Source organism: Chamaea fasciata, unplaced genomic scaffold, assembly GCF_029207755.1.
Source record: "Chamaea fasciata isolate MVZ Bird 193981 ecotype frontalis unplaced genomic scaffold, bChaFas1.0.hap1 SCAF_3, whole genome shotgun sequence".
Classification (NCBI taxonomy): Eukaryota; Metazoa; Chordata; class Aves; order Passeriformes; family Sylviidae; genus Chamaea; species Chamaea fasciata.
In genome coordinates, this window is record NW_027094088.1 from 93,821,002 (window position 1) to 93,837,604 (window position 16,603).

Genomic DNA, 16,603 nt, shown 5'->3' on the forward strand with positions numbered 1-16,603 from the left:
TGGTTTTGAAAGGGGAGTGATGGTTAGAGAAAAGATGAACTGTAATGAGAACAGTGAGACTATGGCTGACCAATCTGACAATCAGAATTTGAGGCATGCAAAATGCTTCCATTCTGTCACCTCTGTTACAGAAGGCCCAACATGATCAGAACACACCTGCAAACTGATTGCCGGTCTTTCAAGAAATGGCACAGCTTCAGAGGAACCCAGAAAACATAAGACGTGAAACATTGTCTTCCTCTCATCCAAGCCAGGGAAATTTCCCCACATTTACTATTTCTCAGATGAATTTTTGCTTAACACTTTTGAAACTGGCATAGGAGGACTACACTGTGGCACGTCTGTCCTATAATTCTGCAAATTCACCTAGATACACTTAAGTACTTTAGGGCACCTAGTGAACATTAATTTTTTTTTTTTAATCTGAAAAGGAGGAAGAAAAAAGAAACTTGGAGGCAAACAGTACCTAACCTTAACTGATTTTATCTGAATTTTCTTCAGATTCCAAAAAACTGAACTACAAATCACAAAGTATCTCAAATTTCTGAAAAAGTGTACAGAGAAATGTCAGCAATTACACTTAGAACACTGCAAACAACCTGTGTTTTTTAGTACTTCCCTTCTCATAGTGTACCATGGAACCATAGCAAAATTTTTAGAGCATTGCATAGGAAAAGGATATTTTTGTGGGGTTTTTGTTGTTGTTGCTGCTTTGTTGTTGTTGGTGGTGGTGGGTTTTTTTGTTTATACAACAGAGATATAAAGTTTCTCTCAGAATGGCCTCTTAAAAACTGAAGTCATATCCCCAGAGCAAATGCTCCGTCCTCACAAAATCACATCTCAAACTTCTGTGAGTGATCAGTGTTAGATAAGAATTTGTGCTAATCTGGCAAAGGAAAAACTTAGTTTTAAAAACTTCAGATTCTAAGTCTTGTCACTAATTGAAGGTGACAGCTATATCAATATTTTAAAAACTGAGGCAAAAAATTAATAATTAACATTCCAGTAATGGTGTATTTTGGGGGAGAGTGGTGGTCCAGGAGACATTCACTCCTGGGAAAGTTAATTTATGTATAGCTAAAAACTGAACGTTATATTCTTGAGGCCTGTTCCTACAGTAATGCATATAGTTATTTTTTGAATGTGGGTTTTTAGTCATATAAATATTTTTTTTAAATTACCTTTTTTTAAAATTCCCTTCTTACAAAGTCCATATATAATTATTAATATTTGCAAAGCTGAAGAGATATGAAAGAGCAGTAATGAAAAGAAAGGAAAACTATTGTTATGAAGCAGGCACAGCATATAATGAAACAACTAATGCAATGCATAATTTTAAAGTTGGTCAAACTTATCGGGAGAGAAATATCTCACGAAAGGCAAACAAACGCCAATCTCATTTTTCCTTTTCATACATGTATCTCTGTTATGATAAATTTATCAAATAAAGGACAAAGAAAATGAAAAAATCAACAATTGACTATTTATTAAAGGAATGCAGTCAAAACAAATTTCTAGAAGAATTATTTGTCAGTAGACAACAAAGGAGAAGAACATAATTATTGTTTAATTTACAGAGGTGTTTCACTAGATGCAAGGTCTCCAAGCCTTCCACTTCCAGGCTTCATACCTTAATAACCTGCCCCTCCTAAACCAATAAAACACTAGAAGCTGAAACATTTTTTTCAGCAACTATTCAAGACATAAAGCTGAATGTCTTGGTGAACAACCTAAAATCTATAACTTCTTTTTTTTAGTTCATATACTTCACTTCAGCATTTACATTGACTATTTTGAACTCTGTTCCTTAGAAAGACTCCAGATGGTTGATTTCAAACTAAGCCAATCTTTTAATGTTTTCTTTATAACTGCACCAATGTTAATAAATAAATAAATTAATTAGAGATATTTTCTTCAATAATGACATATTTTAAAAATCATATTCTCATTGCTTGAGAATTCATTTAAGTAAAATATGGGTCTCATTTTGGTATTCAATTATTCACTTGGAAAAACTCCTAACAAAACAAAGCATCACACATGGTCATGTGGGCACATATTTGAACTGCATAGGTTTCAACTTAATTATTTTTATTTCAGAAGCAGCATTTATTCACTTCATCTTCAAAAAGGTGTTAGCCTCTCTGTAAATATAAAATCTAATCTAAAAATATGTTTCATTTATCTTTTATGTCCAATCTCTATGTTTTCCATTCTCAAAATGATGTCCTTAAATGTCTTTTTACACTCTCACTTAATGACAAATTAGTTTGACAAACATAAAAAAGAATAAGAACTAAATATTTCAATTTTTTTGCTAATGCAATATTTTTTCCTTTAAGGTATTTCCTGCTTGGAGCATGTGCTCAGATTAATCAAAATAATTTTTTGTATCTAACATAGGGTAGAAGATCTTTCATTGGTTTCCATCATTCATGTACTACTTCCAATCTATTGTACATGAGTATTAATAAAGTCAAGTGTTCACCTCTAACTGCTTTGAAAAATATTAGTAGAAAAACACACTCACCTTCAGGCTCCCCACAGAGTGTACACTGTGACTCTGCAAAGAAAAAGAGAAAAATATAATTTCATTTTAAGATGCCATAATTATATCCAAATATAAAAAAAAACTTAGAGAACTCAAAATTAGCACCAAAAAATGCAATTCTATTTTCAGCACACATTCCTTAACAGGTGCAATATGATTAAAAAATATTTTTGCAAAAATAATTTTAAAATAGAACTATATAAATGTTTAGTTACATTTATAAAACTATCACCTTCAGACACTCCAGATGATTGCATTCATGTAGCAGAACTTTTTGCTTCTACATGACTTTTTTGTATTGTGATATGTACAATACTGCAGTGACAACAGTCACTCAAACAAAAAGTTTAAGCCTGATAATATTTTACTACAGGAGGTAGCAAACAGTAATAGAGAGAGAGTTATATTCCTTTCTCATAAAAGACTCCCAAGTGCTTCCAGGCAATAGAAGTTAAACAGTCATTCAAATGCACACTTACACTCTGCAAAATATTCAAATATAGAAATGAAGGAAATATAACTCCATCATAACAAACATACAGTCTCTAAATGTCCAGTGTTCTGGGGTGACTTTATGATGCTGAATTGTCAAAAATTGAAATTTGCCTCAAACCAGAACATGCTGTTACTATTTTATCCACACACCACCGTTTGGAAATTAGTTGTCTTAAAAACTGTTTTGTATAATATAAAAATATGTGGACACATGGAGGAAATAGTTTGAAGTATCTCTTGAGACCAAGCTGCTTCAGGAGTCAGTATCAAGCTGTAGAACAAAGCTTCTGTTTAGAATCCAAATACCAACATCAACTGAAATCCCAGGGAAGCTAATCATGTTGGCAGATAATTCTGATATACTGGTAAGTGTCCTACTAGAACAAGAAAGCACAGTATATTTTATATCACAAATCTCTGAAGTCTTCATTTTAATCTTCAGGTGAAAAAATGACATTTCCAACAGCAACAAGTATGCTGAAGTAAATATACACATATATGCAGGCACAGACACACACATACGTGTGTGTATACATTTTAATATAAGTACAAAAAGTAGTTTAACATGTCTGGCAAATAAAAGTCCACTGCAAAAGCTTGCTTGAAATTATCTCCACCTTGAATAACAAATAAAAGATTTTACTTTAGCTGTGATCTACACTCAAAGGCAAAAAATGTCATAAAAATACAATATGAGAAACATGCACTGAGCAGATTGACCTTTACAGTGCCGTGGTGACACTGCCAGTCATTTAGAAGTACTTTCTCCATACAGATAAGAAGCAGTCTCACAGTAACCCACCTTTGTAACGGCACTTGAGCCTACATATTTCATATATTTTAAACATGTTAATCATTGGGGTTTTACTACTGTGGCATGTGTGTGGGAAAGGAATGAGGAAAAATAAGTTTTTCCAGGCAGCTCTGCTGATGATAGGTAGATCACAACTCTTAGAAAGTGGTAAAGTTGCATGATCGAAAGGAATGAAATTTAAAGCAGTTCAGCACCATGAAACATGTAGCCAGTTTGTATCGACTGACTCATTAGTGTCCCCAGCAGAGCTGACAAACTAGAAACAGCACCCCAACAGCAGGCTTGAGAGAATATCCAGTGAAGAGCACAAAAAGCCTGGTCAGAGATAATTCAGGCCAGTTTCTTTCACTGCATCATGAAAAATGGACTTGCCATAACATGAAGTGATGCAGAGGAAGCAGCTCAGAAGATTTTTTTTTTTTCCACATTTAATTCAAAGACTTTCTGAGGTTTTACTGAGATGGGCTGTCTTCCTGTGTGTAGTTTGTTATCCTGATTGATAAGGAAGAATAAGCTGAGACTTGGTTTCTGAACTTCTGGCTTTTTTGATCCTCTGTGTTCTGCTAACAACTGCTTCACTCTTTTTTTACAATCCAAAGAGTCTGTCTGACATATTCTGCACCTTCAAACACCATCTTCCAAACGTCCCCACTCAACAGTACAAATTACTATCTTCCCTTTTTCTTCCTCATAAACATAAATTAGAGCCAATATTACAAGTCTGCAGCAGGCTAGATAGTCTACCTGCAAAATAAGGCTTGCAGCTATGACTAGTGCCAGAAAACTGTCAAAAGCTAGAGAGGTGTCAGCACTATCCCTGCCAGGCTACTGCTTTTTTGGACTTTTTTCAGATGTTTATTTAGGGTTCCATATCTATGGGCAACCCAGGTGTCCCCCTATCTTAGCATGCCTGAGGAGTCTTCATGGGGGGATTTTGTTTTTATGTCTTCCAATGGCTGGGAATCGTTTCAAACTGACAGCAGCACGTCTGTGCAGACTTCTTGGATGTGGATAATTCAGCAGTAAGTTTCTGTTTATGAATTTCTCTGCTGTAGTTTGCCACTGGGGTGGGGAGACTAGATACCCTTGTCATTGTGCTTGACACATACAGGTTGAGTGACAAAGAAAACACAGTCACTTCTAGTAGGCATGTAAAAAAATGACAAGGAGGTTGTACAGAGCGCTGCTTTCCACAGAGCCTGTAGGAGAGAGACAGAAATAATTATTTCTCTATATAGTCTGCTTAGATCCGTGCATTCTATGGCTATTGTTGAAAGACTGCATGCCCTCAGTTTCTAAAACCACAACACATAAAATGTATACATGGCACTCAATTATTTGTAGATTTACTTCATATGGAAATACAGAAATCTGAAAATTCTGTTAAGAAGCTATGATTTGACACTTATTTTAACTTCTTTTCTCTGTAGTGAAGTTGTTGTATGTTGGTAGAAAAGATCTTTCTGTAAGATGGCTCAATGCTAAACACCTGCACTGATTCAAATTTTTCTAATTTTAATTTCAGTTCTGGGGCAGATGAAAACAATGAAGGGCATGACAACAGTATACTGTTGCATCAGGTGAAATTACATTGTTTAGGCTTAGATCCATCTCACCCAAAGTTGAGTGTTTCAGCATTAGTTGAGTGTAGCAGCAAAACTAGTCTCAAAAAATTTACCAATGAGAGGAAAGAAATAGCCACCTAATCTGCCTTGGAAACTTACGTAGCATAAAATCAAAATCAAGAAGCTACCTTTTTAAAATTACCTATTTCTTTTTTTTTTTTTTTCTTTAATGTTGCAAAAGGTCTTAGACTTCATAATAACATCCACTGTGGAAGAGGAGTATTTATTACAGGTGACCTCTGGAGATGAACTAGTTCAGCTCCCCACTAAGAGAAGAGAAGGGCTTTTGCCAATAATACAAGTTCAGCTCTGCTGGGGCTTAATAGTGAAGTCCTGAAAGCCACCAAGGATGGAGATCCCACAACCCCAGCCTGCACCAGTACTTCATCAGCCTCATTAAGCTGTTTTTGACTCTCTTGGTCTGCAGATACATATCTGTACATATCTGATCCATCCAAAGTATTATAGTGATACCTTCACAGGAAGTATTCTTTCTTTGTTGTATGTTGCTGATCAATCACACTTAACAAAGACACTCCTTCTTGCAAACACTCATCCATCTGAGTAACTTTTTGTCATAGCTCTCGATAGTTAAATGACTGATACAGGTGAGTGTTCAGAGATTTAGGACCCAATAAATCAATAGAACAAGGAAAACCTGTATTTATATTATTAATCTCACTCTGTCATTTGAAATTGTCAAGCCAACAGAAATAATGTTCCCAGATATAAGAACTTGCTGACAAAATAGGTCATAAGAAAGACCCTATGAAGAAATAAATTTATTATGAAGACACAGTATCTTATTCCCCTCCAAATATTATGAAATGTATTTAATTTTTATAGTTTTTCTTGTCTGATCTAAATGATAAGAACAATTAAAAATAATAAATCCAGATATGTAAATGCCAACATTATTTCTCAAAAAAAAAGGTGGAGTTCAATGTTAAATGAGGGTGAAAATAAATTATTTGCTAAACACGTCAATGTTTGATTCTTTGCATATACTTTTCTTGTATGGCTGGTGCAAGTACAATCAAATCTACTATAAAGAGATACAGTAAGGAAAGCAATATAAGGGCCAGGTGAATATACAAAATAGCCACTAAAAAAAATTTCAATTCAAAATATCCATGCAGGCTATATAATGGAATAAAATTAAGACACCACATATCAGTAATATTTTTAATTAAATAAAATACTCGATGGTATTTAACACTACACTTTACTGAACACTTTGTACTCAACAGGGGTTTATGCAGATTATAGAGTCTAATCTGGATGATTTTGACCAGATTTTTACGGAAGTGACAATATGGTGAGAAATAATATGCAAAGGTAAGAAGCATGCTGGGAATAACTTGTCACCTCAGCACTGCATTCAGAAAATTCATGAAGTCAGCACTTCTGACTACCCTTTGAATAATGTGCCATGTATCCAGTTCTGTATCTCCCCTTCATTTATGTAATAGGCCTTTGTGTCTCACTTTTCATCTGATACTTCCAGTTACCTGGCACAGCTCTTCCCTGCTGCCAATATTATTTTAAATTTCAATTAGAAAAAAGTATGTTCTCTATTGCTTATAATTCTGTATTTGCTTTTCCTTTTCCCTCCCTCTAGATCTATTTACTGAGTGGCGAAAATAGCAGATAGCACTGTACAATTACTGAATATCACTGCCTATTTGAATCCAGAGATCCATGCATCAGAGGAAAACGAGAAATTATTTTTGTTTCACAGACGATTATGGAATTACGGTTTGCCTCACAGAAAACAATAATTAGTTTTCCTTTACCCCCCAGTCACTTAGGCATAATAATAATAATAATAATAATAATAATAATAATAATAATAATAATAATAATAATAATTTTAAAAACAAAGAAAAAACAGATCCGTTTCCAAGAGGAAATTTAGGATAATTCTTTAGATTTTTGTTCCAAAGGCAAGAAACACAACTGTTTCATCATTTTCATCAGCACCGTAAGTCATCAGTCTCTTAATGTTATTTTACTGATGCTAATGAAACAGAAGTCTGTGGCACTCAAAGAGACATAGAGTAGCCATGAATTATATTGAGATTTAGTGCAGCTGAAAAGCAAAGCATAATTTAAGGCTCAACTGTGAAACCAATAATTTTAAGGAACTTATTCCAATATTTGTATCTAAACATGGCTATAATAGCACCAATAAAAACTGAAAGTATCATGAACTATGTTTTCCATTCTCTCTCCTTGTGTAATTTTTTCTCCTACACCTTTTGCTTTGTCTATTTTAGCTTTTTCCTCCTGTTGGTATCTCGTCATTGCACAGTATCATCTCCTGAAACATCACTGTGACAGACCTGTAGGATAAACTGCAAGATTTTATAATGTCCACCAAGATCATCCATTCACAATATCCTCTTTGTTCCACACTGATGCTAGAGCAAATCCTTTGAAGATGTCCTGCTTTGTGTTCAGTCACCCATTCAGGTAAGAAATTGAGAGACAGCTACAAAAACCAACTAGACTTTTCTTCTACAAAGCCCATTTTACCTGCAGATTTTTTCTAAAATGTGCTCTAAAGCCTTCAATGACAGGGAATAAAACCCTCCATATGCAGATGGAGAATGAGATGTTTAATGCATTCAAGGGGAAAAATAAAAATATCTAATTGATACTCATTACCTTCAAAGTTTGTTTGTTGGGTTTTTTTTCCCTATTCAAATTACTCAATTTTTCTCTCTGCATGGTGTGTAATACTTGTCTTTGCTGTTCTCCAACTTTGCCACATCCTAAAGTTATAAGTGCCCCATACTTAATACGCATCATGACCAAAACCCTTCAACTGCCTGGTACAGCAAAATATTTACTCTCTGACAATCTCTTATATTTCTAAGAATGCTATTGGCCTAATTTAAGGCAGCATAATTTTCTTGACTCAAATGATATGTCACTCCTCCTTCTGGACAGCAATTTGACTAGAGGTGCCTGGTTCAGCTGCCATAGTAACAATGAAATTAAGTCAAAGATACTTTGTTGATGCACTTTTGCAGAACAAGCCCTATTAAGGTAATTCATGTAAAGCAAATCCTCAAAGCATTCAAGGTGCTTTTTACAACTTCTTGTTTGAAACTATGAAGTGGTAAAAATAATCAAAATGACACTACACCAAAACACTGTATTTCTTTTAGTATTATGAGTGCTCACAAATGGCACAATAGGAAGTGAAAGCAAGTATTTTTGCACTTAGATATTGTTTGGGCCCATTTCCAGGAACAGTCATAGAGGAAATAAAAATAACTTCAATCAAAAGAAAACCACATTTGTGTATCTATAGGTAACATATCTGTCCATCTTGAAACTTGTTTTGTTTTTCTGTAGTTCTTTTTTTACTCAGAAAAATAAGTCACTTCATCATGTAGAACATGCTAAAACATATAATCACAGTAATTGTTTAGTTGTTGTGGATATAGCAATTAAATATATTTAATTCCTTTCAAACTATTTCTACAAGCACTTCTTGCTGAGTGTAAGAGCCCACTTTCCTGCCTGCCTCTCACTGCTGATCATGGTATGACCATTCTCAAGATGAGATTCCCCTGCATCTGTAATTTCAGCTTTCTTGAATACTTCCTCTCAACTGGTATTTATAGCTAAAGCCTTTTTACTGCCTACGACTGGGCCTTGAGGTTAGGAAAATCAAATAGCTACTAAAGTTTTTGAGAATAGGAAAAATACAATAGGAAAGAACCCAGCAGCCTGTGAGAGATTAGCAGCTGGGCTATACTGGGAAAGACAGAGCAAGGGAAATGAGTAGTCCTGAGAAGTGAAAGAAACTGAAAATATAGAAGTATCTTCATCTTTAAATATAAACAGAATACAGAATAGCCATTATTAAAATAGAGTGAGCCTAAAGCTGAAGAAACTCAACTGGCCTGACAGCACAATTTGTGTATTTTTGAGCAAATGAACTGACATCCAACCACATGCAAAAAGCAACCACTAAGAGACCATTATTTTCCCCAGATAAAAATATAAGGTTTATGCTCAAAGCAATGCCAGAACCTATTCACAGTATTTGCACATCAGATCCTTATCCATATGGAGTTTACACATTACACGTGCATTAACCAAGTCAAAAGAGATTTCAGAAAAAAAAATGGGATCAGCAAATCAGATATTTTCAGAGGAAAACAAAAATAACTGAAGCAATAAAAAGCAAAATATTAGCCACTCAAGAAATAAAAAAGGAACTAATGTTTCTCTTGGTGATCTGGACACAAATGCTTTCTTTTCAGAAGAGCAGCCATAAACACAGTAATAAAAAGGATGTGCTTTAGCACACTTCTGATACACATTTCAAACACACAGTATCCAAATGGAGAGTCTAAATATCCCAAACGAGTCCAAAAGAGACCAGGTGACAGATTTATAAAGAGCAAATCCATTTGTATTCCTTCTCATTTTTCCTCATTTTCTAGTGATGTTGAAGGTTCAAGTGGATCATATTCCTTACTGACAAGGTTAAGAAACTTCCAACCCCTAATCATATTGTAGCATGTTTTGGAAAAATACGAAGGGTAAGGGTGATGATCAAAAATTGTAGGAGTGATGATCTATGAGAATGCTGTGAAATACAAAACTGAAGACAGTCTGCACCTTGCTTGCTCCAAAAGCCCTCTGGAGCCAATGTAAGTGCCACCGGAGTTCAACTCAGGGTCAATGGTACACTACTACAAAACTATACAGGCTATATATCATCATTCCTCTATTTTCTGTCTCTTTTTTTTTTTTTATCTTTTTGTCATTTGCTCACTTTAAGAGATTTCACCAATACTCTCAGAGCCTCATAAAAGCAAACAAAAATGGTACAAATACAAGCTGAGTATGATGTAACAAAGAACCAAATAGATAGATGGCAAAAAATATAGGATAGGACTGCACAGGTATAGAGTATATCACATACTCCGATACTCTGGTACACTAAAGGTTAAATTTATTTTTTCACTCCTTTCTTTCTTTTTGCTCTCATATAGGAATCAGATCTTGAAACCATCTAAATGGAGTGAGGATTTGACTTTAAAAACAAAATTAAGGAGGTAGTGTGAAATACAAATGGTCTACAAAAATATGTAACAATTTTAAGGGGATCTATCCATAGCTGGGCAAGACTTGAATGATGCCCTTCATATAAAGTCAATGATGTATACCAACTCAGAACAGTACAGATTGGAATGAACATTCTTATGCTGTTAGAGTTTATCCCTCAAAGCAGAATACTGCCAAAGTAACCTTACATTTCTCAAGGCATTGCCTGCTCAAATTTTGAAAATCCACCAGGAAGGAGAATTAACAGCCACTCTGGGCAACTGTTCCAGTGTTTGACTACCCTCACAATGAAGAGTTTATACCTCAAATATAATTGAAATTTCCCTTGCTGCAACATCTATCTGTTCCCTCCTGTCCTTACACTGTGCATGTCCATTAACAGTCTGGCTCCATCTGGCTGTAATGACCCATTAAGCAGCTGAGGACAGCAATTAGCTCTGTTCTCCTCTTAGCTTCCTCAGCCTCAGGCTGAACAAATTCAGGTCTCTTCAGTGTCTCCTTGTGCATCACATACTTTAGTACCCTGCCCATCTTGGTGGCCATCCTCTGGACATGGTCCAATTTGTCTGTGTTTCTTACACTGGTCTGGATGTGGGTAAGGGCTAGAACTGGGCCCTGCTCCAACTGCAGCATCTGAAGTGCCAAAAAAGAGAACAATCACTCAATTTAACCTGCTAGCTGTACTGATGCTGTCCAGTGTGCAGTCAGCCTTCATTGCTGCAGATACACTTCTGAGGTCCTTATAAAAATCCTACACTTCTAGGTCCTAATTCAAACTCAAAAGGACTGTGATGCACACCTTTAAAGCTTTGACCTTATCCAGTCCCAAATAAGCAGTAACCTCATATGCTAAATGAGTACTTGAGGACATTTACAGCAGCTAATTTTGACATGCCAGGCAGTGTCTACCAACAAACAGCTAGAGACAATAGCTCAAGGTCTGATCAGTTGTATAAGACTTTTCCACTGTCCTGAGAAAGAATCCACTATTGGTTTCTTCTTAAATACAGGCTGAGGGGAACTAAGTTTACAAGAGCACTGAGCTGAAACCATTAAGATGTCTGCATTGAGCAGTCTTTGAGATCTGATGATATTTCTAAATATATCTGCATATCTAAGGAGGAGTGTTTCCATACAGTCTCTGCTCTCCATCAGAAACATTTTCTTCTGGAGAGCAAATACAGAAGAAGCATAATTTTAGTCTGAAGCACTGAAACTGATTTTAAGAATATGGTTATTCTATATAACACTTGCTGCCAAAGAAATCAGCATTATTAACGCTAATCTGGAAAAATTTTAAAGTGGACTTACAGAAAATGTCCTTATTTCTCCATCTTAAACTTTCTCAGGAAAAAAAAAAAGTTTATTGTGATGATGATTTAAAGCACTTCCATCTCACTGGATACATAAATGTGACCTTTATCTTAACCATTACAAAAGCACAAAGAACTCACTGCAGTCCTAAGCTCAAAATAACCCAAGTGCTTAATTTTAGCTTTTACAATAGAAATTAAAGATTTATTTGAGGTTTTAGAAACTTTCCAGTGAGCTAAACAGGAAAAAAAAAAAAGTTTGCTGTTTTCTGTAAAAAGCATCAACTTCAAGCACTCAACTTTTCTCTGGTGAAGTATTCACCCACATCTGTACAAAGACCCAATGCTGGAACAAAGTGTAAAACTGAGCACATCTGGAAACTTTTTATGCATGGTTTTCTATAGTGAACACTTCTCATGAACATTCATAAACAAAACCAACCCAAAGTTCCAGTTATAACTAAATAAACATTAATAATAACTAGATAAATCCTTTGACAAATAGATGTAGAATTGCAATAAAAAATAGGATTAGAGGATGCAAAAGATATTTTAAGATATTGAGATATCCACATAGAGATATAGAATTCAATGTCTGAAATAGTCTGATCTTTTTGTAGGAACACTAATTAATTCAACTTTACATAGCCAAAAGCAAAGCTGTAACAGCAGATTTAAAAATCACTATATCTTTTCAACTGCGTGAGCCCTTTGCTTTCTTCAGTGCATCATGTACACAGCAAGTGGTACCTCTTTCAGCCAGCATTACCTTTTAGATTACTGCAGCAAGCCAGAATTCACTGCCAGTGATTTGACCTTCACTTCCTTTATGCCTTTGCAATGGTCTGGTGATTGCTTTAATAGCTAGCTACGAGGAAGTCCAAACCTGCAGTATTAGGAGTCTATGTACAGAGCACAATCATTGAAAGGTCAAAATACAGATTGTTAACGTGTACTACGGCACAGCTGTAACTGCTAAGTATCACAGATCTCCATATGTCATGTAGAAACTTCAGGGAACCTGAAGACACAAAACTCATATGGGATGCATTTGTCTGATTTTAAAACAGCACCAAAATTAGATTCTCAGCGCAAGCCTTGTAAGTATTTTAGACATTGTTATTGATATATTGAAACCCTCATAAAAATCTCAAGATTAAATTAATGTATAATATACTCATCTAATTGAGTACAAATCACTGGTATTATCATCACTGGAGCAAATTTCCACTGACCAAACTAGCCTAACAACAGGATACTACTAATAGTTCCGTCTGAATGTTACTGTCTTTTGGAAAATAACCATTTTGTTGGGTCAAACATAAAGTGGAGTTGCATAATTGCTCTTCACTTTTGAGAGAGAGACAAAAGCAGAAGCTCAGAAAATACACTAGTCTATATTAAATGCCCATAATTTCTCAGATAAGTCAACTGAGTTTAAAGTTGTACCAGTTTCTCCCTATTCTTTAGAACTACCTTTTTTCCTTTCCAGATGCATTAAATAAAACATCTACTGAAATGCCTTTGTCAATTTTAGGATAATAATAGCCACTGTTGTCTATTTTCTAACAAGATACTGGAAGCAAGTTTATATACAAAAATGAAAAATCAGATTGATGAAGTATTTTCTCTTCATGATGCAGTGTTCAAAATCATACCAAGAAACTGTCACCCTTGATCTGTTTTTCTGAGAATATTTAAAGGGGAAAATGTGTTTCAATAATGAAAAATTTGTTGATAGTGCAGCCTTTTCTTTTAGATAACCATTCAAAACACTTCTGACTGACCCCTAAACAGTCACATGAGCGAGATTATCTGCAGGACTGGCCATGAATTTAGAAATTATAAAAACACATATGTGATTTCAACAATTTTACTGGCCTCCATCTAACTATTTGTAAGATGTAACTAAGGGGAAAATTCCTGAAAATTTAAAACTAAGGAGATTATTTTTAACAGGAAGATAATATTGAATTACTGGCAGGAGACAAGTAATGAAAAAGTTATGATCCATCTTTCATAGTCAAACTATAAATAATACACAAGTTACTCATAAATAAATGTCACAAATGAGTAGTTTATAATTATAAAGAATTCAGCATTATAAATTCTCCTAATCACAGAAACACCCCTGAATCAACAGAAAACAGATATGCACGTGTGAAATTAGTTGTCATTGAGATTTAATACTTCATCCTTGAAAAAGAAAGTACAACATCATTTATCATAGCAATTTTTCAGGACTATTTATCTAAGTTTTCTTATTTAAAGCATTTTAGCTATTGGATGATATAATTAGGCAATTGTTTGACTTCAAAAACTATTGTACCTCAGGTGTGGTTGAAAAGCAGCAAACATAATATTGGCTAGGACGGAGTTTAAACATAAGTTTCCCAACATACATAATTTGCCACTAATGTTTTAGGCCCTTTAAACAACTATACAAAATTCATTAACTAATTGCAAGATGTACTAGTAATGATCTAATTCTACCTATTACACTTACAAATGCTTTGTCTTACATGAAGTTTTACAATATAAATTGTCTAGCCTATCTTTATTATTTCCATAATAATCCAGCAAAATTTTGTCTAATATCTAAACCACACAAAGGAATTTAAATGCTTTGAGAATATTCATAAGAGTTTTCAACACACATTTTTAATTTTTTCATGTTCTGAAGGCATACATTATTTTCTCTAGGGATATAAGTTTAGTTCTATCTCATTCAATAGGACTAAAATAATTAGTCAAATGATTTTTCACAATAATAAAATAAAATTCTGGATGTGAAATTACATGTTTTCCCATAATTAATTACATGAGATGCAAAACCTACAAAAGTAAACACCTAAATATTTACACTGATTTCAGCCAAACAAAGTAATCTTTTATACATTTTTCTAAAATGTGCCTGATTTGAAATTGACCCAGATTAGGAGACCCCTAAATACTCTTACAGTAAAGGAAAGAAAATTTAAGACTATCTATTCCATCTTCCTCTTTATCAATTTTCTGTCATTTAAGAGGATTTTCTCCCTCTCTCTCTCTCCCCTATGATTTTTTAGATTATGGTAATGCAATAATAATTTGCAACATGAAAAAAATAATAAAACTGTAAAAGACTAATATTTATGAGAAAAAGTTAACTTATATTTAAAATGGGAGAAGAAATAATCACCTTGAAACAAAGCCTCAGATAAATGCCCAGCTAGCATTGCCTCAAATGGCAGGCACTGAATGCAATGCTTACAATTCCCATTCAAGTGATACTTCTTTTAGGTAAGCAGAAAAATGGAAATCAATAGCACCTTACAATTGAAAAAAAAAAATTAGGATCATAAAATAACAGGTAGCCCTGAGATAATTCAGGTGGTTTAGAAACTGTCCTTCAGCTTGCTTGTCCAGCTAACTAAAGCCCAAACTCTGCTTTTAAAAAGTCCTTTGAAAAGAATACTAGTATTGCTAATGTACAACATCAAATGTTGCAATAAACCTGTACCCTACGGCTTCATGTCCTTGCCTCAATATTTTAGTTACACTGCTCAAACAACTTACAGGGGTTCTGTTTATATGAATCATTTTTTCCACAGTGGAAATAAACAGTTCTGTATAGTTGGCATGGTATATCTCCTTATTTTAATAGTTACAAAATCAAATTCAGCTAATTTGGAAATAAGATTCTATCATGAAAAAAAATATTTTCCTATACAGACTCTAGGAAAAGACACATAAATATACAGACAGAAAAAAAAAAAAAAAAAAGACAGGAATGGTCTTTGTGAGAAAGAGCTTGGTAACAAAAATCTAGAACTGAAGAGAACAACCCACAAGATACCAAACTTTTAACAAATAAGCGTATTGGGTTTGCATGGCCAGGTTTTGGTAGCGGAGGGGCTACACGTGTGGCTTCTGTGAGCAGCTGCCAGAAGCTTCCTCCATGTCCAGCAGAGCCAATGACACACAGCTCCAGGATGGATGTGCCTCTGGACAAGGCTGGGCCAAGTAGAAATGGTAACACCTATGGGATAACAGAGTTAAGAAGAAGAAGGAGAGGAAATAAAAAAAAGTGATTGTGCAGGTATAATTGTGGCCAGACAAGAGCTGAGTGAGAACATGAGAGGAACAGCCCTGAAGACACCAAGGTCAGTGCAGAAGGAGGGGCAGGAGGTGCTCCAGGCACCAGAGCTGAGATTCCCCTGCAGCCCATAGTGCAGCCCATGGTGAGGCAGCTCTGCCCCTGCAGTCCATGGAGAGCCACAGGGATGCAGAGCTCCACCTGCAGCCCATGGAGGAGACCCACACCGGAGCAGGTGAGTGCCTGAGAGGAGGCTGTGACACTGTGGGAGGCCTGCGGAGCGAGGAGTCTCACTGAAGCAGCCTGTCCTTGAAAGATTACACCCAGTGGCAGAGTGATCCACACTGCAGCAGTTTGAGAGGACTGCTGCCCATGAGAGGGACTTACATTGGAGAAGTTCACAGAAAACTATCTCTTGTAGGAGGGATCCCACACCGGAGCAGGGTGAGGACTCCATTCCCTGAGTAGCAACAGAAACAAGCTGTGATGAACTGACCATAACCCCTATTCTTATCTCCCTGTACTGCTGGGGGAGGAGGTAGAGCTGGGAATGGAGGGGAGGGAGGTATTTTTAAGGTTTTCTTTTACTTCATTATCCCACTCTGATTTTGTTAGTAATAAATATAATTAATA

The 16,603-nt window shown here is 35.3% G+C and overlaps 1 protein-coding gene across 10 annotated transcripts in view; it reads right to left on the reverse strand.

Annotated features, from left to right (window-relative positions):
* Positions 1-16,603, reverse strand: part of DLGAP2 (DLG associated protein 2) — a 378,906-nt gene that overhangs the window by 233,889 nt on the left and 128,414 nt on the right. For all 10 annotated transcript variants that reach the window (XM_066179828.1, XM_066179829.1, XM_066179827.1 and 7 more), the window contains one exon: positions 2,531-2,563. In XM_066179828.1, the coding sequence (XP_066035925.1) occupies positions 2,531-2,563 (33 nt within the window). The remainder of the gene's footprint in view (positions 1-2,530; positions 2,564-16,603) is intronic.